Source organism: Poecilia reticulata, linkage group LG6 (assembly GCF_000633615.1).
Source record: "Poecilia reticulata strain Guanapo linkage group LG6, Guppy_female_1.0+MT, whole genome shotgun sequence".
Taxonomy (NCBI): Eukaryota; Metazoa; Chordata; class Actinopteri; order Cyprinodontiformes; family Poeciliidae; genus Poecilia; species Poecilia reticulata.
The window spans coordinates 16,265,838-16,286,388 of NC_024336.1; the positions used below are offsets into that span (position 1 = coordinate 16,265,838).

Consider the following 20,551-nt stretch of genomic DNA (forward strand, 5'->3'; position numbering starts at 1 on the left):
AAATTGAAATTGCTGAAATTATTTACAAACACAACTATTCATTTGGATGTCTTTGCTTACTCCTATGACACATAGTCCAAAGTGGGTTTGTGTGTTTGTGGTTGTTCTAAATGTGTACTGTAACACATAGTTCCAGACTTTGTCCGCTTTYACAGCGAAACGTAACATAATATTTTCCAGATTTTGTCACATAACGAGAAACAGAAATATCTGGCCTGCCAAAGATTCTTAATTGGACTTATGTCTGGACTTTAACAAGTTTATTCAAACATATTAATTCACTTTGATCAAACGAGGCCAGCTGAACCCCCACCAGAGTATCAAGTCTTTTGTAGCCTTGAACATTTTTTTTTTTTTTTTGCCCTGAGCTTCCTCATCTTATCTGGCCAGCTTTCTTTTCCCTGTCAATGAAAATCATCCCCCGCAGCGCAGTGCTGCCTTCACTAAGTTTTGCTGAGGGGGTGGCATATTTATGTTGATTGAAGAGTTAGTTTTCCACCACACATTACTCTTTGCATGTATGGGGAAAAAACAGCTCTTTTATCTCATGTGAACAGATCACCTTCTTTCACTTATCTGCTGTGCCTCCTTCACAAATTGCGATGAACTACAATTTCTGGCTTTCTTTCAACARTGGCTTTCAACTTKTTTCTATGTAACTTGGATTTACAGAGTGCATAGCAAATAGTTGACTTGTCTATCTGGGGTGTGGATCTCTATCTTTTAGTTATCACATAAAATCCTTATTTTCTTGAAGTTTGGACAGTCACTTTTTAAGGCGTTGTGGTTTGTGTAAAAATTAAACGGATGCTTCTCTGCTGTGTTTTACTAGAAATATTTAGGACACTGAGAAAAGCAGTCGTTGTTTCCTTGGAAGAGCCTCAGCTGATGGTCCACCTCAGAAAGGTGATAATTGAAACACGAGGGGCTGCCACTGGGCTGCGGCAGCACCAATATGACAGCACAGCTCTGTCACAACAAATTGGCAATGCACCCCTTGAAATCTGTGCTGCCCTGGCGTCTCATCTCTAATCTCTCCCTCTCCCTCATGTATCACACCTCCCTATAAAAGCTAATAATGTATGTAGGATCTGTAACTGTAACCCATATGAGTGGTACCATCCATGGGCAGCATAGTCAATAACTGTCAGGGAGAGTGTTTCATCGCCCACACTTTCTTATATCACATCTGTGCTGCTCACTCATCACAGAACCTCATTTTCAGGGACGGCCAGATGCGCATGTGACAACAGTGTCACCTATGGGTGAACAGGAAATCTACACCTCAATCATCTTGAGTGCAGTCCTGCTCCTGGATGCCGTGCAGGTAAGAGCAGGTTTTTTTTTGTTGTTGTTTTTTTTTCTTTCACACCAAGCTCATACATTGTGAGACACCCGGAACCCATGTTTTCCCCATGTAATCAGCGATGCAGCCAGACCGATGCCGAGTGAAAAGACRTGGCAGAGTAAAAGAGAACAAGAAAGAAAATAGGATTGTGAATAATTCATTTCTTCTGTTGCACTTCTCATTACTGTAATTACACACCCATTGTTCTTTGACAAGGGGGAAACGTAAAATCACAATTTAGGCAGTAAAATTGTCATTTGTAGCCGTAATTGACACTAATAAAATGAATTTTTCCCTTCCTTCCCCATGGATCATATGCTAATCAAAATGTGAAGTATTAAAGTTGACACTAACGAGTGTGATAAGCGGTTAATGAAAGAGAGGAGGCAACTGGGACAGTAATAGACATACTCTTGCTAATAAGTTACTGTTCATTGGAACAGACAACTGTACCCTCCTCCTGTCATGTCTGCTTGCTCTGACTGACAGTGTTGACAGCTGCTCTTGTCATGGAGAAACTTCTGACCGCATCCTTAAAAAAAAAAAGCATTAGTGTGTCACAGTTCTGCTAAGCAAGTCATGAACCTTTATATAAATGGATCAGACGGGAACTATTATTGGAGAGTGACTTAACCCTCCCAGAAATAGATGGCACTGCCTGTAAAGACTGCTTTTGGATGACATTTCCTTGTGTCTGGGAGGATGCCTTCGCWGCTTTCTCGCAGTGTTGGCTGGCTGGCTGACTGACTCACCCGGAGTGAAGCCTATATGACAGACTTTGATCTCTCCTGCTGTGTCTCTCTTTTTCTTTWTCTTTTTTTTTTYATGCTGCTGTTTTCCAGACGGACTTTTACAKATGTCGACCCACAACAACCGCCGGAAAGAAACAAAWAGAAAAGCAGAACGATGAACCCCAAAAGTGAAACTCTTAAGAAGCAGGCTGTCCTGGTCAAGCAGCAAATAAAGTAGTCCGATGAAGAGAGAAGTTTTAAAAAATTAGACAGACTGAATGCGATGAGAAGTGGGTGAGCTCCATTTGCTGATTATTGCCGCATTAATCTTCATGCACTAAAACCTGGTTAAGCTTTCAAAGACTGCATTCTGAACCACTTGGGTCCCCTTTATTCTCTGTAGGTGTTTCATTCTTCAAAAACCCCTCCTGAGGAGGACGCACAGCTACTGGAAAGCAAACAAACACAAAAAAAAGTGTCACAAATAAGGAGCAGCCAAGAGGACTGATGCCACCTATCTAAAAAACCCACATGGGGGGGAGGAGGGCGGGATTTCTTTTAAGTTGTAAGGGATCAGTAGTTCCGAGTGTTACAATTAGGACTGCGGTGATCTGGTGCTCATGGGGAGAGGAGTGAAAGTTTTACAGATAATCATGCTATCCCTCATTACCTCTGAGGATGGTCTGCGGGAAAGAGTCCGAGSTACACACGCTGGAGAGGAAGGACTTCCAAGACGAGTGCAGCTTGAACTTGCAGAGCACAGACACCCAAACATGGATCATAGAGCCTATGGAATGAGGGAAAGCTATTGATCTAAGCCAGTCGGGATAATGAAATATGCAGTTTAATAGTGCAGAGCTTGTTTTATTCTATTTTATTGAATTGTGAAATATTAATGCTTGACTAGATAAATCAATATTAACGCATGATAAATAAATATGATTTATTTGTTCTGCATCAAATATTTTTATTKTATCCTCGACTTTGCACAAAAAGCTACGCGAAAAACCTGTTATCCTTTCTTTCACTGGCTTTTTACTATTGTCTAGTACAACCCTGTTCAAAGTGATCTCAATTATCAGCACGATCCCAGCACTGCTGCTGGTCCCAACAGGCTCTGTAATGTTACACACTGACAGATTACATCTAGGTGTCAGACGAGAGATGTTACAATTTCCCCCAACTCTAATTGGTGGGAAACAAAAATAGAAGGCTTGAACTCTATCTATCTATCTATCTAATCATTGCCAGTAGTAACGGTAGATATGAAGAAACGGGATCTTCAGTAAAGTTATTTTTCTCTCCAAACTTGTTTCTGCAGAGACGATGTTTAATAGAAAAAGTTTATTTGAAATAAGAGATTTAAACCTGATGGAATCGACGCGGGAAAAACAACAGAAAAACAGAAATTCACAGGTGTATCTTGGCATCATACAACTCATCCTTCACTCATATTTGTGCAAGAAAAGTGGGAAAAGGTGGAGCCCAGCACATCCATCACACCATAAACATCACTCACAGGCCTCCTCCAGGCCCCCATAGGCTCAAGATGGAGCCACAGAGAACAAGCAGCTATTCATATACTCAGATTTTAGAGTGAATAGTTAGCCATGCATGCACGTTTTTGAGTGTGGGAGGAAACCAGAGTACACACATACACACACACACACATTGCAGGGATGAGAACAAACTCTGCACAAAAAAAGAAAGTCAACTGGGATTTTATTTGATTAATTTATGCCCTGAACTKTTTTTGCTGTGAGAGAGCAGTGCCAACCATCAATTCATTGTGCATCTTATACTGTCTCAGCATTCAACATGCATATACAATGGCAGTCAGAAATGTACATTCGTCATTCACACTTGTGAATGAAGAAACTTTTCATCAAACAGTAACACTGCAGGCTTAATGCTCCCGTTAATTAGCTTATGTTATCATTTGATCTGTGTATTTTATTTTTATTTTTCTTTGTGAAGTTCATTTAATTGCTATTTGAACTCTGGACCAAGAACTTGAGATTAATATGTTTACCAAGAAATAAACACATACAGCATAAAGTTAGTTTAAAAGAAAGCTCTTTATCTCATTACTGCCATCCAACTCCTAGCTCAACTCATGAACTGATGTCAGTTATTAAGTTGTTACTTAATTTGTTTAAAGTTCAGAAATGCACATCAGGTTTATGTCATGTGTCTGTTTGTAATCATTCTCAAAAATATTTCTTCCTCTAAAGCGAGACCGTTTGGGTCATTACGTTGAAAACTGGACACAGTTGGGTTTTCCAACAAGAGTCTCATCTCAAACCTGGTCTTTACACACATAAAGCGAGCTAACATTAAGCTTGTGGAATCCCCTGATATTAACCATGCAAATAAATRATGGACTGGATTAAAAGTCTGATTCACTTCAGAAAACAAACAAACAAAATGAAATTCAAGTTTGGAAGGTCTTTGTGCAATTATGACCACATTCAGATGAGAGAAAAGACAAAATAACTTMAAAGCAGCTTAGTATAATTTACTTTTATTTATCCGCCCTGGATAGAGAATGAWCTACACAAATCATTAAAAGCCTAAAGTCATTATCACATGTCCAAACATCTGACTAGAACTGTATATTRCGGCTCACAAACAAATTGAAAAATTACAAATTGAAATGTGTGATGTGTAAATGTGTTCAGAGTATGGAAACTGATTCCCAGAAATAAAACTCCAAGAATATCATTAACAAGTGATGGTAACTTGTTGCACACCGTCATCTGTCAGTCATKTGTATTTCAATTCAATTCAGTTTACTTGTATAGTGCAAATTCACAACAAATGTCTCAACACAAGTAGACAGTCACTTGTGTTGCGTCAACTTTACAGCMATCCCTCTTAACCCTCTTGCAATCACTTGTAAATTATTGCATTAGGGCCAAAGCTGTTCAAAGATCTCATCAAAATTGAATGTAACTAGAATTAGTTTGGGTCCATCTGTATCTCTGAGTCAAGTTTAAAACAACTTATTTAAGTGATGATCACAGCCCACACCTGCCCTTCTTTTGAACTTAATTTCAACTTCTCTATTCCAGTGGAAACTCTGAGCTGTGCAAATGTGGAAATTCAATAAAGCTAGTGTTTTGCTGTCTCTTCTTTTAATATTTTTTTTTCTGTGGTGCAGTACTAGCCTGTTTCAAAAGAAAACAAATTAGCTGAAAACTAAGTCTCTTAGGTCCTCCTGTTTAACCTGCCAGCTCAACGTTCATCACGCTGTAAGAAAACCAAATATCGTGCTACATATTAACACAGGAGAATTTCTTTTTCCGGTAATGTTTAACTCCGCTCAGCAACCATGAAAGCATTCTTTTTAAACATCTTAATATTTACTCTTAGGAGCRTCGCAGTGCATTTGGACCATGGATGTGTGTGTAWGTGTYCGTTGTTTACATGTCTCCTTGTTAGTGTGAATTTATTTGCTTGAGTAAGCATGCTCTATGTGTTAAACGTGAGAAGAACCGTGCCAATGAGGAATGTAAAAGTTATTTCAGGTGTGTGCGTGTGTGTGTGTCTGTGTGTAGGGGTGCGTGCGTGCGTGGGTGTGTATTATGCAAATACCTACCTTGTGTAAACTTGTAGGGAGCCAATCAAGTGGGATAAGGAAGTTAAGTGGATAAAAAATCCCATTGTGGTGGGGTAGCACCTGTAGAGCCTGTATACATCTGTTGATTCATAGCATTGAATTGCAGGACGACTAACTTCACCTGGCTCTAAGCATAAGCAAACCACAGTACCAGAATCATCTGAAGCTGGATTGATCTGTCCAACTGGATCAGCGGAGGATCTAACTGGGGCTTCTATCAGTTTGGTCCAGTGGGGCCCCATTGTTCTGTTCTGGTAAGTGGCAAATTTTGCTTGAATCAAAATAACTGCAAGTTCCTTCTATTTCCTTCTCAGCCAACTCTTGTTTACGGTAAAACCTGTGGTGATGGCATGTGTAATTTCACCATACTTACAAGAAATGCCGGCTGAATACAGTGAGGATTCTTCAACACATGATCGACTGTACAAATCGCTTATATGAAGGCAATTAAAACATTAAACCTGCAAACTTTGTAAGCTTCTCTGCCTCCATGGGATTAATGTGAAAATGAAAGCAAACTATCTTTGGGTTTTCTTTTGCAGAGGATAAATGGCTTCTCACTAATGATTCTGGAAAATGAGTGATCTTCTGTTATGACTCGACTTACGGTATACAATAAAAGTAGCTTTCTGATTGGCGCATTGACGTAGACCACACTGCTGCCTTGATAAGATATGTGCACGGCGGTGACTGACACTAAGGGTTAACGTGTCTGAAGACTTGGCACACTGACAGCTGAGGAGTTGATCCTGCTTGGTCTGATGGCATGCGGGACCGGTCTTAAGGAAAAACATGTTTTAAAGATCGACACAGTAGGCTTTTTTAAYACAAGTGATTTACCAGATTTTTTAGATGAAATGTTATTCAGTTATGTATGTCAGTAGGGTGGTTGCATGCACATGCACTACTGTTGTGATCATGGTGTATAATGAGACTTGGTGTCATTTTATTTAATGCCTACAATAAAAGTGCAACCCAGATTATTCAGGGAAAAGGTGAAGCCTTAGATTTATGGTGGAGTTGCTTAAAATAGGTCAGTAATTACCGTGACATTAGATAGTAGGTGACCATTTGATCATTTAAAGTCTTTACACATCAAGTTAATTACATGTCTATAACTACCGGAAAAAAATATCTTGTGGAAACAGAACTACAAAACACAGACACCAGATTGTGAAGCACCCGTTTACTTTATCAGTGCCAATATTAATGAGAAATGAGTAACTGCCTGCCTCATTCCTCAAGAATGCAGCACCTGTTAGACTTGTAACAGCAACTCACTGTTAAAATCCAATATTAACAGTGAACTATGAAAACTACAAGTCAGCTATTGTGTGCATGAAGAACTTCTGCCACCAAAACAGTGTAGCTGGTGAAATTCTGATACATGTATATTTGCATCACATGCAAATACACGCAGAGTTAGGTCTGAAACATTCCTTTATTTACATTTTATATTTGCAATATGGAGTGTTAAAATGATTAAAAAAAAAATAATCTTGAAAAATATTTGTTACTGTTAGGAATTATTTCTCGCTCAGTTGATAAAATCAACCCACATGGAAAAAAGATGCATTCATTATGGAAATGTTAACTAGTTTTTTGACTGAGAGTGAGAAGAGCAAAAATTGATGCACTTCAAACACAGACAAATTAAACAGTTTTTGCACAGTACATAAACAAATGAACTTCCTTCAAGAAGTAAAACCCAACTGACAAATTTGCTTATTCAGCGCGTTAATGGCGCAGACACAGAAGGCTTTGTGCYTCTGTTTTAGTTCTCTAGAAAACACTCTTTTATATGTGATGTGTCAACTTGATTATACAGTTTTCACCTAAAGTTTTATGGCAGGATGATTAAGTAGCCCCAGTTGTCGCTGTCATAAATGGAATGATGAGCTAGTTTTAAAATATACTGTAAAGTAAATTTCGTATGGTGCCGTTTTTTATCCACGTCCACAACATTGGGTGGGAAGAGGCTGCACTCAGGAATGGTGGTACCCCAATTTGACTACAGACTGTCTCTACCTTTCCGTCTCTCCACACTTGCATACAATCCCACGCAGACATTCACACACGACATTGATGGATAAAAGCAGATGCATTCACACAATTCCATGCGCTCAAAATAAACATGCAGCATCTGATAAACTGGGTATTAGATTTGCTGCTAGATTTGCTGTGGGCTCAGTCTGGTTTACTCTGTTTTCTTCCCTTTGCTAGAGAAAATCCACCAGTGACCCTGCATCGCAACCAGCCCAATAATACCGCTTTTCCTTACTGCCCGGCAGAACCCATAAAAACATAACAATTGTCTGGGTACAAGCAAAGATTGTATTTATTTTTTTTGCTTATAAAAGAGTAACAAATCTCCTCTCGTACTTTAGCTCCTGAGCCATGGTCAGAGTTTAAAATCTGCAATATGAGCATAACTCCATCCATCTCCCTGGAAAGCCCTCTGACCGTCACCTGGGGACCCGCTAACTCTTATCACGACGGTAAGGACTGTAACCCGCACTGTCAGAGTCAGGATGAAATTGACAGTATTCTTTCCAGGCATCACGTAGGCAGTCTTTGCCTGACATCAATTACTTGATGAAATTGTCCAGATAAAATCCTAARATGTCTGAAGAAAATCTGGTAAAACATTCTGTTTGAAATTTTAATTGCTTTCCCTTCAGCAATCCATCTCTGTGACGCCAGAATACGGAGTGAAACTCATTCAGAAATGATGAGTTACACACCTGGTGGGCCTGAAGCTCACAGAAAAGGGGATCTGAATCCAGATCCTGAGAAATGAATCAAGTGAATTCGAGTGAATCGTGTTTCAGATTCATTATTGGCAAAACATTTGAATATGTTTTCCTAATTTTTAACGGTTGTCTACAACAGCAAACACATTTTTTTTGTTTGTTTTCTAACTATTGACATTTGTATGCAGGTCCACTGGTGATGTCCAGTTACACAAGTCGCCTGTGGTCCCACGACTCCCAGCCTCAGTTCTGGAGCAAGTACCAGGTGTGGGAGTGGCTGCAGCAGGTCATGGATATCCACCAGATTGATGCCTCCGGCATTCCCTTCCAAAACTTTGACATGGACGGCCATCAGCTTTGCAGCCTGAACTACCATGACTTCATCCGTGCTGCTGGCAGTGTGGGACACATTCTTTACAACAGCATCACAGAGCTGAAATCGGGCGGTAGGTATGAGCGGGAGAGTGGTTCAGGGGTGCCAGAAAAAAAGACGATTACTACCAGTAAAAGAAAGGCTGTGTGGTCAGTGTTGTGTGCGGGACAAAGCGTAGATGGAGTGAAGCCGAGAAGGGATCAAAAAGTCAGTCAGGGGTTGCACTGCATGGTGCTGGAGTACTTAAAGCGAGGGGAGATGATAGATTTGTTGTTTTCTCTTTCTGGAGTGGGTCGTCTAACAAATCACAGGGGGCGTGAAGGTAAACAGGAGCAGAAAATGACTCATCTATTGATTTTAATTAGAGTCTGTGAAGAAACATGATGTTTGGAGCCTCAAGGAATCACCTTCTAACCTTTTTACTTCTCTCGGGTGTAGGTTTTAGCTTGCAAGACAGCCGAGATATTTCATTTTCATGTCTAACAAATGAGAAAAACACATAATCTTTCATCTAGCATCTAAAGTTAAGAGTCCTCCAAGCGAAAACAGTGCCAGAAAACCTGGTATAACAGGTTTAACCTCCTGTTTGAAAGGCATGGTAAAGTAAAACTTCAGTGCTGTTATTGTTCTTCCTGACTGGAACTCGGAGCTAATTTACCTTACGCACAAACATCCACGTGGTTACCATTCTTGACAAAAAACAGAACGTGGAAGCCAAGAATAGGTGTCTAAAGTTCAAAGCACAAATGGGAACTTTGTGCTTTGAACTTGATAAAGTAAACGGGTGCTTCACAATCTGGTGTCTGTGTTTTGTAGTTCTGTTTCCACAAGTCTGACAAAATACTTTGTCTGACAAAGTATTTTTGTCAGACAGAAAACCACCAATCAGAGCAKAAATGTTCATGCCAAGTTATTAAAATCTGTAGATACAACACAGTTCACTTACTTTGCCTTGTAAAGCATTGTCTGATAATGCCTYAAAGCAATGTACCAGTGATGTACCTGATGTAATCTCAGGCCATCTTGCGCACTGCTTGGGGCACTTTTTGATAGTTTCAGTTCATTCATTCAGCAGAGACTTGTTTAAAGCTTGCAAAGAGACCTTTTTCTTTTAAATTAGTCAAACTAATCAGAAAATCAAACAGAAAAATTCAAACAGGAATATTGTAAGATTTTTGCACASGCTAAACTTCTGGAAACCATCAWGGATACAATTTGCTTCAGCTTACACCTTGCAACAGAAATGTTTCACAGTTATGTCAAAATCTGTCAAAAGTTGCTCGTTGTGCTTATGCCAGCTGATCAGCTTGATTCTTGTAGTTTTGTGTAACTATGTCTGCATCAAACTATATTGTTAAATGCCTAACCATCAAAATATTCAGTCTTTAAAATATTGCATAGCAAATAATGTTTGTGCTAAAATGATTTTTTTTTGTTCCCTCTTTATTGATGCGCAGGCCAGTACCATGTGGATATCGGGCAGCTGGAGATCAAACATGAAAGTGAGTTGAAAAACAGCATTAATGCTGTTTGGGAAGATTTGCTCAGGGCTATTTAGTTGATTCCCAATAAATGTTCCTTCCACTCACATTTACCCCATTTTACAGCTGACTTATGTCCGTTTCCAGATGTCAGCTATCCACCCGGAGGTAAACAAATATATCCTTCTGGAATTGGATTGCTTTGCTAAAACACATTTTATTCAAACAGCTGCCTGACTGATGATTTTATGATTTTTTTTTTTTTTTTGGTTTGTTTTTGTTTTTTTAATCAGAAGTCTATGATCCTTTGGTTCACTCACATGCTCCCAATGTCTCTCCCACCCCTTCAAGTCCTGGTAAGACATAAAAATAAAAAAAAGTTTATGCAGCACAGTGGCTGGAGCTGATTGATAATGCCTGCTCACCATGTTTAAATTTATTCTTTCAGACATTAAACGGTCCTTTAGTCGAAGTCATCAGGTCAAAAAACACAGTAAGTAATAGAAACACAGCTTACAAGAAGTCCCCTTAGTTCCACAATATGTCAGTTGTTTTACTGCCTCTTGCTTTTGTCCCAAAAGACCCGAGAGGAACCCACTTGTGGGAGTTCATCAGAGACATTCTTCTGAACCCAGAGAGAAACCCTGGGCTGATCAAGTGGGAAGATCGAACAGAGGGGGTATTCCGCTTCCTGAAGTCTGAGGCTGTGGCTCAGCTATGGGGAAAGAAGAAGAATAACAGTAGCATGACCTATGAGAAACTAAGTCGTGCAATGAGGTACGGCCACACAGGTTTTACAAATGTTGCTACACAAATACAAAACCTCATGTTTGCATGCCATAAAACACACTGTGGGAATGACTRCACTCCATACCATTTTTATTTTTTATTTTTTTATTTAGCAATCAATAAATTACAATTTTTGTCTTGGTTCCTCCACCAGTTTTATCACTATTCAGTATTAGTTTTGTCTCAACTTGTGTCATTTGTCATAAGCAAGAAATTCAACATTGTGTTGTTGGTTTTCTAAATCTGAAGGAAAGTGAATCGGTTCAAATTCTTATCACTGCATTCTTGGGGGTTCCTACCAAAACCATAAAACTTGAACAACAGTTTTAATGAGTTTCTATTGCTCAAAGCAATAGAATATTAACTCATATTCATTCCTACTATATGTTATTAACATACAGGCAGAAAAAAAAGAGAATTTCACCAAGGAAATATTGGCTGGTTGAGTCATAGCAGCATTATTGTACAAATCACATGTATCTACAGGAGCGTAGTGTCACTGTGAGGGCAAAGGTGGTTTTTTTATGTATTCTGTTGTTAAATGATTTGCAGTTTGTAACTGAAGACTGGTGCTCTCACTCAAAGGTAAAGAATAATGACAAAAGAAAAGTAGTCAAAAATATTTTATCCAAAATCATTACATAAAATTTAAAGTCTGTGTAACCTTAATAGAAAGTTGCCTTATCATACTCCTATTTTGCAAAGTATTTACACAATGGGAGTCACTGTGTTAAGCTTAATGGAGTTATAAGCAAGCACATTGAGATTAAATATGAATAGCTTAACATTAAAGTTTTACACTTTGAACTGCATTAAATATTAAACTAGTCGTAAAGTCTTAATATTCAGCAATAGAAAATACTGTTCTGAAAAGAGAAAAATATGCTAATGAGGTACGAGGAAGTGAAATATCAAGAATAAAGAGCAAATCTATTAAAAATATGGAAAATTGTTTCTTGCTGATTGGAAAAATCTTACATTTGAGGAGAAAACAAGTCAGACAGAAAGCAACAAAGCGAACAACTATTGTGTTCAGGTGCTGACGTGTTGCAAAAGCAAACAAAACATGGTGTCAAATAACATACCAGCTGCATTCTAACACCTTTAGATCAAATCCTGGTTGTGCAACCTGGAGGCACGCAGTTCAAACCAGGCTTTTAGATACATTGTATAAGAGGACTTCCATTCCATTTCTGTCCCTGTCTTGATATCGAGTCATTTTTTGTTTTCCTATTTCAGGTGAGATAAAATAGGTAAATGAGCAAAATGTATTTCTATTTGTTAAACAACCGAGTATTTAGAGAGATAATGTTTTGATTACTTTTTTAATTTTAGAAATTCACAGATCTTTTCCACAGTATTTGATAGAATTGTTTTAAACTCTATGAGTTGAGTCGGTTTTATGTATCCTGCCAACTCCTTACATTGATTTGTTGGAATTCCTTACACATCTTTATTATATAGAAAGGTTATGGTTAATTTTTGATATGCCATTTTATTTTATTTTTTTTTACAAAATTAAGCATAACACATTCGTCATAAAAAAAGCTGCATTTTGAATGGCCTAATTATAAACAAACAGAAACAAAACTTCAGGAAAAAATAAATAAATATATTGTGAATTTTCTAAAATGAATTTTGTTCCTGTCTCCATTACAGATATTATTACAAGAGAGAAATTTTAGAGCGAGTGGATGGGCGCAGACTGGTTTACAAGTTTGGAAGGAATGCAAGAGGATGGAGGGAGACAGAGAAGTGATAATTTCATTAATTTATTTTTTTTTTCCATGCCTTATGTGCATAAGTGTAACATTTGAACGTGGTTTTTAGTTGACTTTTTTTTAAATATAGGTGTGTTTAAGTTGTTTACAAATGTTTTCTATTTTTATTTTGTATTTCTTTTTATGTTTCCCTTTGCATTGCCACTGCACTGAGATTCTTTTTGAGCTGTGCCAGTCAGATCTCAAAAAGTTGTGTTTACATAATATTTAGCAGATGAAAAGCTGAGCAAAAGCACTAAGAAAAATGAATACGAAACACAATGAAGCTTGTGTGTGTTTTTGTTTTGTTGCTGATGAAATGCATTTTTGAAAATGTAAGTTCCAAAGGAACACATGTTTGATGTAGCTGTTCAAGCATGTGTGACAAATTTGTGTTACGTGTTTTGACACTGATACTGTGAAATGTCCTTTGGGAAGCTCATTCACTTAAGCTAAAATTAAATGAAATTAAATTTAAAAAGATCCCATAGGCACAGTGCAAGAAACGTATACAAGGTGAAATATTAATATTCACTGGAATTTTGAAGCTTACTTTGTTTTATTACATGATTTGCTTTTTTTTTATTGTAAAGAAAGTGTATGTGTTTTTAGATATTTGATACAAATAAAGTTTGTAACTGTTTTATTTCAACCAACTCATTTTTAGGAGTTTTGTATACTGCCAAATGTAAAATAGAGCGGATCAGTCAACGAAACGATGATGTTTCCAAGGCATCGTGTTAATTGTAGCAATTTTTGAGAAAACTTAAACAATATTGTCAGCTGGCTGTAGTTAACAGCAACAGTTCAAACATCCTTTCTTTACTGCTAAATTTGTTACAAGCTAATCTGTGAAAAGACCTGCGTACATAGAGAGTGCGGGTTTCTTTTCTTTAATCGTGACACTGTGAAATGCCACACAGTTAATTCTTTGCCAGTGTGTGAACAAGCTGGTTCCAGTAGGCAGCTGACAAACGACTGGTCCACGATTGGCTTCCAGATAAAAGCAGTGTCAATAAAAGGCTACTTTCTTTGGCCTGCGCTCACAAGCAAATTCACGTCTAATCTTCTCCCGGACTTATCTGGCATTTGGTGACCCCTCTTTACATAGTGTGACATTCACTGACACTTCATTGTGTCATTATCTTAACTGATGGCATCAAAGTTGTTCTTGCACACTGCTGCATCTATCTCTTTAATTTTCACTCTTTTGTGCTCTATTCCATGCACACATATTGCAATATTGCCAGTGGAAGGAACATGTGATGTCACTATTCAGAATAAAACGCAGTTTTTGCCTGACAAAACCCGATGCAATTTCTGAAAGACAACCAGGACACAGTTTTATCTGCCAGGGAAGGTACTTGTGACTTAAGAAATTAGCTGTGATTTTGTAAATTTTTTTTTACTACTCTGTAAATTAAAATCACTTGTATCCTAAAAGTGAGATGGAGCCCGTGCATACTAATGATTGAATTGGAATCAGACGCTGCTGATTGCCGCATTGTTAATATACATAAAAAAATTTAAAAAAAAATCAACAGTTCAAATTAAAATCCTCATGCATCATATCTCTATTGTTCAGATTCTACATTGTCATATGAAAGTACAGCATGTTTCAGTTTCTTACGCATTCGGTGAACTCTACATTTGCAGCATTTTTTGTACAAAAATAAAAAATCTGAAATCAGTTCTGATGAAAACAAAAGTCTTACGATGATTTCATCTTTCATTTTTCCTTACATTACCACACTACAGTTTAGTGCATTCAACCACACATTCACAACAGACAGATCTGTACACTCCTTCTGCAAATAGTGCAGAACTTAGTCTTTGGCAGCATTTAACGAGGTTGAACATACAGAGAGATGGAATCTTAGACCTCAATCTTCATTGGACCTACCAGAGACCTGTGTCCATTCCTATTCAGTAAAGAAGTGGTCATAAAATGCAGAATTTCTATTTGGTAAATCATCTCTCTGGTGATTTGTTTACTTCAGAAAGACTCAGTTATTACCCACCTTCAGTTCTCTGCCAGAGTCCACCAGATATTTGCAAAAATAGCCTAGACTTTCAAAATATTTGTGATCCATGCTGTCAGACTCCAATAACCTCCACGCCAGCAGCATCACACACCATACCCACACATTTCAACCCTTTGTTTTGCACCAGCTTCATCTAGAGTGTTTGCTGTTCAAACAAAAATAATCGGACCAAAGCATATGCTTCTAATTAAAGTCCCAATAGTCCCAATTAACATCCCAATTTAAGTCTTATGATGGTGGGACTGAAAAGTATTTTCCCTGGGATGAATCCAGAGTAACCAGTTGACTTGTAGGTTTTATGTAACACTCATAATTGAGACTTCTTCATCCCAAAAAACACACTTCTCTTGGAGCTTGCAATCTGCAAGCTCAGGATAGTAATTCATGAAGATCAATTCACAACTCTCTTAATTGAATGGCATGTTGCTTCATTTGTCCTATTTTTAAGAGTGGCTGAATGTGCCACTGTGTAATGCAATATTTATAAGTCAAATAGATCATACTACTGCAGTGAAGGATGAATATATTTAAACTTTAACATTTAAACATGTTCCAAGGATTCTCGAAGGGGCAAAAGAAGGTGGAAGCTGTTAAATAAAAGAAACGTGTGAATCAAATTCTCGACATGGTGTCTGGAAACCACCAGGACACATTGCACACCGAGTAAAGTATGTGCTACTTAACATTTATCTGAAATCTTTATGATATTTGACTATCACAGATAATGTATCCAAGCAGTGTGTGTTGCACATGACTATGAGCACACTGAAGGACAAAGAGATGAAAAAGGGCAATTAACAATCAGTAAGGCTGTTTAAAGACCTGGAGATCGCAAATCTGGCCTTAGTTTCACTTCGGAGCAATCGAGCTGGTGCTGGGAGCTGTTATGCCGGGTGTGTTTTATGTGACTAACTGAAGATAAATGGGCAGTTATAGGCAAATAAAGTAGACTGATCTAACCTCTGCAGACAAGAGCTTCATTTTCCTAACAGACCACTGCCTGCTGAACACAAACCCTTGCTTTACATATCCTCAGTGTGCGAGTATGCTTAAAGGCTGACGGCAACTGATTTGAATCGAGCTTTATCGTGCGTAATGTCAATGTAGTGCATGTGTGTGAGCCTAAGATTTAAAGGAATCTCAGGAACTAGCTGGGAGTAAAAGAGGGAACTGTGTCAGAAGTAAATTTGCAAGGCACCGTTAAACCAGCAGAACATGTATTTAGATTACAAGGCTTGGCTTCATCGCAGCTGCAGAAGGCACTGAGGGCATGAATGGAAACATCCACTCAAACCAGTTGTAATGGATCTGAGGAGAAAAATAACGTCACATGAACTTGAAATGGAAAATCTGCGTGTTTCGTTTTAGTTGTGTGTACTTTGATTGTATGTCACGTCATCTGTTACAAAAAATATAATTTAGTCTCATTGTATGTAATCTATTTACCTCCTGCACTTATTTCGCTGAACCCAAAACAGTGACTTCATTTGTGGAATTGAAAACAGCATGTACTATCTTCCCCCAATAGTTTATCTCCCCTCGTCAGAAAATTATGTTCAGGTTTGAATGAGCTGCACAGAAGCTATTATAACATTTAAAAGGGAGCGCATTAATTCAATCAGATACATGCTGGAGGAAGAACAAGGACGTGATTAAAGATAACCTGAGCACAGGCATGAAGACTACTGGGACTGATGGGATTGTGTATTAGAGATCCTGCTCAGTGGAGCTACTGTATTGTCTTCCCCTGTTCACACTCAAATGAACCCATAAGGCCCTGAGTTCAAACTGTGACTTGGACAGATTAGAGCTGTGTCGCTGCAGTCATGCCTTTTGAAGGATAGGAACACATCACAGAATGCTAGCCACAGTCAAGCTAATCATTACTCAAATGATCTTTAATAAAATTGTTCCAGCATGACTAACTAATGTGTTGTGAATCAGTTAAATCGGATGAGTTGTTCTAAGACGCGATACGTCATGATATGCCCCAAAAACATATCTGAATAGACTTTGCTGTGATTTTTCACATACATCCTCTCGGTGTTTCTTGGCAGTCTTAAAGTATGAGGAAGTTGTTTCTTTTTTTTAATTTTTGTTTCCTTTTTGACAGGTCAAAGGTGTTTTTGTTTTGTTTCCTCAAAAATGTAACAATAATAACTTCCTGCTCTGCATTTCTTCCACTATTGTCCACTATATTCCACTATCCATAAAAATCACTTCATAGCTTCCTTGTTCCATCCAAGAACATGGAGACAGCCATATTTAATAAATTTGATTAATCTGGTTTTGTAAGCGAGATATTTTCTTTTCTATGTTAATGATCTAATATTTGTAACGTTGCTTAATATTTTAAAGTAGTACAAAAAAAACTGAATACTGTCTTGCTTCAGGAAGACTTTACTTAGTCTTCCTGACTAAGTAAAACATTTTTGCTAATGTTTGCTTAATGTCTGTTCAATGTAAATTGTATTTCAAAGGGACTGATTTGATTAATCAAATCAGTTTTCACCACCATGCACAGTAAAATCCCCAATCTCAGATGATCTGTACAAGAGTAAAATATTTAAAAAACTCGTTTTTAGAATTAGATAAACTATGTTAAATTTGCTTGTTAAAATAGAGACAGATCGACCACAATCTTACTGTAATAGCACCTAAAATAAACAGAATGTATTCATCATTACATTATTGTGACGTTTAAACATTGTTTGATAGACCTTGTTTGAAAATTCGCACGTAAGTGAGATCCCGCATTCTTCCCACCAGGGGGCAGTAGATCACCGAGATATGAAAAGTATGATTGTTTGAATTAATCTTTTTTTATTTTTATTTTTTTAAATAAGCCGTGTAATAGTGCAGTTCATGCCAAACGTATATCATTTTTCTATGATCTATAGAAAACACACATTCCTTTTTTATCTTTTCTTTAAAACAACAACAATAAAAACACATCTTATTCACCTTTTGTAATTTCACATGCTTATGTTGTCTGTTTACTTTTGGCAGCTGTTTTTTTTTTAATATATATTATAATATTATAATGATACATACAACAGGTGTACTTTGAATGAAATGAAGTTGAATTCATTAATATCAAACCTATTACTTAAAATAAATATATAAACGTGAAAAAAAATATCACCCATTCTGAAATCCTGCATATTTTTGTCAAACATATTTGGACAAAAGAGTAGTTTGTGTTGATTTGAAAATTTAAATGAATAGAAACAAAAAGCAGAAGCTGAAGTCAAGGCATTTTGTTAATGGATGAATGAAACTTTAATATTTATTTCCACTTCAAATGGCTTAGATCACACAGCTATTTCATGTCAGGTCAGCATGAAGAGAACATCTTTCCTTTTGCCTTTTATACATTTGAAAAATATTTGTGCATGCCCCTGACAGATAAGTGAGAGTAAATACCATGGGAAGATTGAAAGCGCTACCTGCATTCTTTTAGAAGAAGACTTTAGCAATTTATTAGGGATTATGTCTCAAAAAGATGTAAAATCAGTCATTTCTCCATAAGGAAATTAGTCTACAAGTGTAGGACATTCAAAATAGATGCCAACATTCCCAGATCTGGCTGTCTACGCCGTGAAAGAAGAGACCAACATACTAAAATAAATATTCAATAGCATCTAAAATGACATCACAAGATCTATTATCTACACCAGGCTCTTGCTACTGTTGATAGGAAAGTGATTGCTTGTACAATCAGAAAATAACACAGCTGACTGGCTCAAATCAGAGATTTAGATGATCTACCACCCACGTTTTTAGCGAAACTGCTCAAGTCATATATCGTGAAAAGAGCGCAGAGCTCATCCTGCCAGATGCTTTTGTGCATTTGTGTCACATTGAAGAATGGAGGGGATCAGACTTGTGCTTTAGCAGCACCTAGACTCTGGAAGAGCCTGACATTTGATGTGTGTGCTGCAAAGCGCCTCTTGAAAAATGTACAGTTTTATTTTTTATTTCAAGTTCATTTAGATCTGATCTTTTTCTCTGTGTTTTCTGCTTATTAAGCTGCTTTTTAATTTCATTTTCTCTATTTCACTGGTAATATTTCATTTTACTTTACATTACACTGCAGTCAATTTTATTGTCTGTAAAGTTGCTACATGAATAAAACTTTCATTGGCATTGCAAAAGTTTAACTTTCATAAGAGGTGTGTAAGGAGGAAATTATTGATCTCTAGAAATATGAAGGCCAGACTAAAGCTGGGCACATAGGCAAACACCAGCTATTCCAGGATAATGTTGAATTTTTTTGGACACGAGGGGACCGAGAATGTTTGACGTAAACAAAATACATCCAGCATTCCAGGAAAATAACCTAATACACTGTGAAGCACCCGACTGGAAATGTTGTGGTTTGGGGATGCTTTGCTACAGCAGGACCTGCTCGGCTCACCAGCATGGAATCCATCATAAACTCTGCTGTGTATCAACAACTGGTTGTTCTGCAACATGAAAATGTCCCAAAACATACCAGTGAATCCAGCAGACACTGGCTGAGGAATAAAGAAATGGTGAGTCATAGGCTGAGTCAAAACTCTTATGCATCTCTCTTTGAGATTAGGATAAGGGGCTTTGAAATGTGCTGTACATGCAAGAAACATCTTAAACATTTTACAGCTATAAATAAGGAATGGGGAAAGCGTTCCTCAGTCTGATGTCAGTGTAGTAGGTAGGTTATAAGAGTCACCTCCCTGAGGTTATATCCAGCAAAACAGGGGAGATTTCAGGAGTCTGGTGGTGGAACTTTTTCTTGTAGTAATTTGCTCTGAAATTTGCCCCAAACCCCAAAACATTAGCAGCAGCGGAAGAAATGGCTGTCAAAGTTTTGCTCCCTCTATACCTACTTTATCACAAAGTAGAAGATCATTTACAAGATTATTTGAACAACCTGCTGCAAAATGTATGTCATTTGACTATCTATTCAGAAGATATACGTCTCGATGGCACAACTTTCTAATTGTTTTCTTTGTTTATCTGCAACAGTCAGCCTTCCTGTAAGGAAGTAGTACAAGGAAGAACGTTCAAGAATTACCAGGTAAGTTACTGGAAACATTTCTTCGATGTTATCATTGCAACGATGACGCTCAACTGGTTTTGAAACTGAAGAGTTTACACAAGGAAAGAATATGGCCTCATTGTTGTAAGTTTATGGACTAAAGCTATTTTGGATTATCAGTAAGGATTATCTAAAAAAGAGGATTCACTGCTTTTTTTTTTAACCTCGTTTTTATGTTAAGCAATAACTTAGATAGTAAAACACTTACTGTTTTGATAAAGAAATACAAAACCTTTAAAGATTAGTTTCACTTTATTTAAAATCCCATTCATGTAGAGTTAATGATGCAAATGATTAATATGATAAGTAAACTTGTTGAAATGTCAAAAGGCATTGTGTAAAGTGGAGAACAAAATTAATAGCACCTTCATATAAGCTCATGTGAAAGAAGCTTGTTGGTCATTGGTCTTGGCTTGCAATGAGGTCATGGTGAGGGTTCAATAAACAACAATGCTACAAAACCAATAAACAGAAAACACTGGACAGGTCAGTGCTAACTTTTGTTCTGAAATTGAAACCTCTGTAGATAGAAAGAGAAAAGAACGAAGCACAGAAAAATTATATAT

The 20,551-nt window shown here is 37.5% G+C and overlaps 1 protein-coding gene across 2 annotated transcripts; it reads left to right on the plus strand.

Annotated features, from left to right (window-relative positions):
• Nucleotides 1-1,245: 1,245 nt before the first annotated feature.
• On the plus strand, nt 1,246-14,544 carry ehf (ets homologous factor). 2 transcript variants are annotated; one of them, XM_017305127.1, is made up of 10 exons: nt 1,246-1,327; nt 5,808-5,955; nt 8,089-8,199; nt 8,643-8,900; nt 10,285-10,329; nt 10,435-10,476; nt 10,602-10,664; nt 10,757-10,801; nt 10,890-11,085; nt 12,757-14,544. In XM_017305127.1, exons 3-10 carry the CDS (start codon nt 8,124-8,126, stop codon nt 12,854-12,856), a joined length of 825 nt encoding a protein of 274 aa, XP_017160616.1. In that variant the 5' UTR covers nt 1,246-1,327; nt 5,808-5,955; nt 8,089-8,123; the 3' UTR covers nt 12,857-14,544. The 2 variants fall into 2 exon arrangements, with proteins under 2 accessions (XP_017160616.1, XP_008409729.1); XM_008411507.2 differs by lacking the exon at nt 1,246-1,327 and having other exon boundaries at nt 5,767-5,955.
• Nucleotides 14,545-20,551: the final 6,007 nt, after the last annotated feature.

Excerpts from the sequence above, each read along its gene's own strand:
- ehf (XM_017305127.1), top strand. The coding sequence starts at position 8,124 with ATGAGCATAACTCCATCCATCTCCCTGGAAAGCCCTCTGACCGTCACC. Across the intron at positions 8,200-8,642 it reads CGCTAACTCTTATCACGACG|GTCCACTGGTGATGTCCAGT; the intron begins GTAAGGACTGTA and ends ATTTGTATGCAG. Across the intron at positions 8,901-10,284 it reads CACAGAGCTGAAATCGGGCG|GCCAGTACCATGTGGATATC; the intron begins GTAGGTATGAGC and ends ATTGATGCGCAG.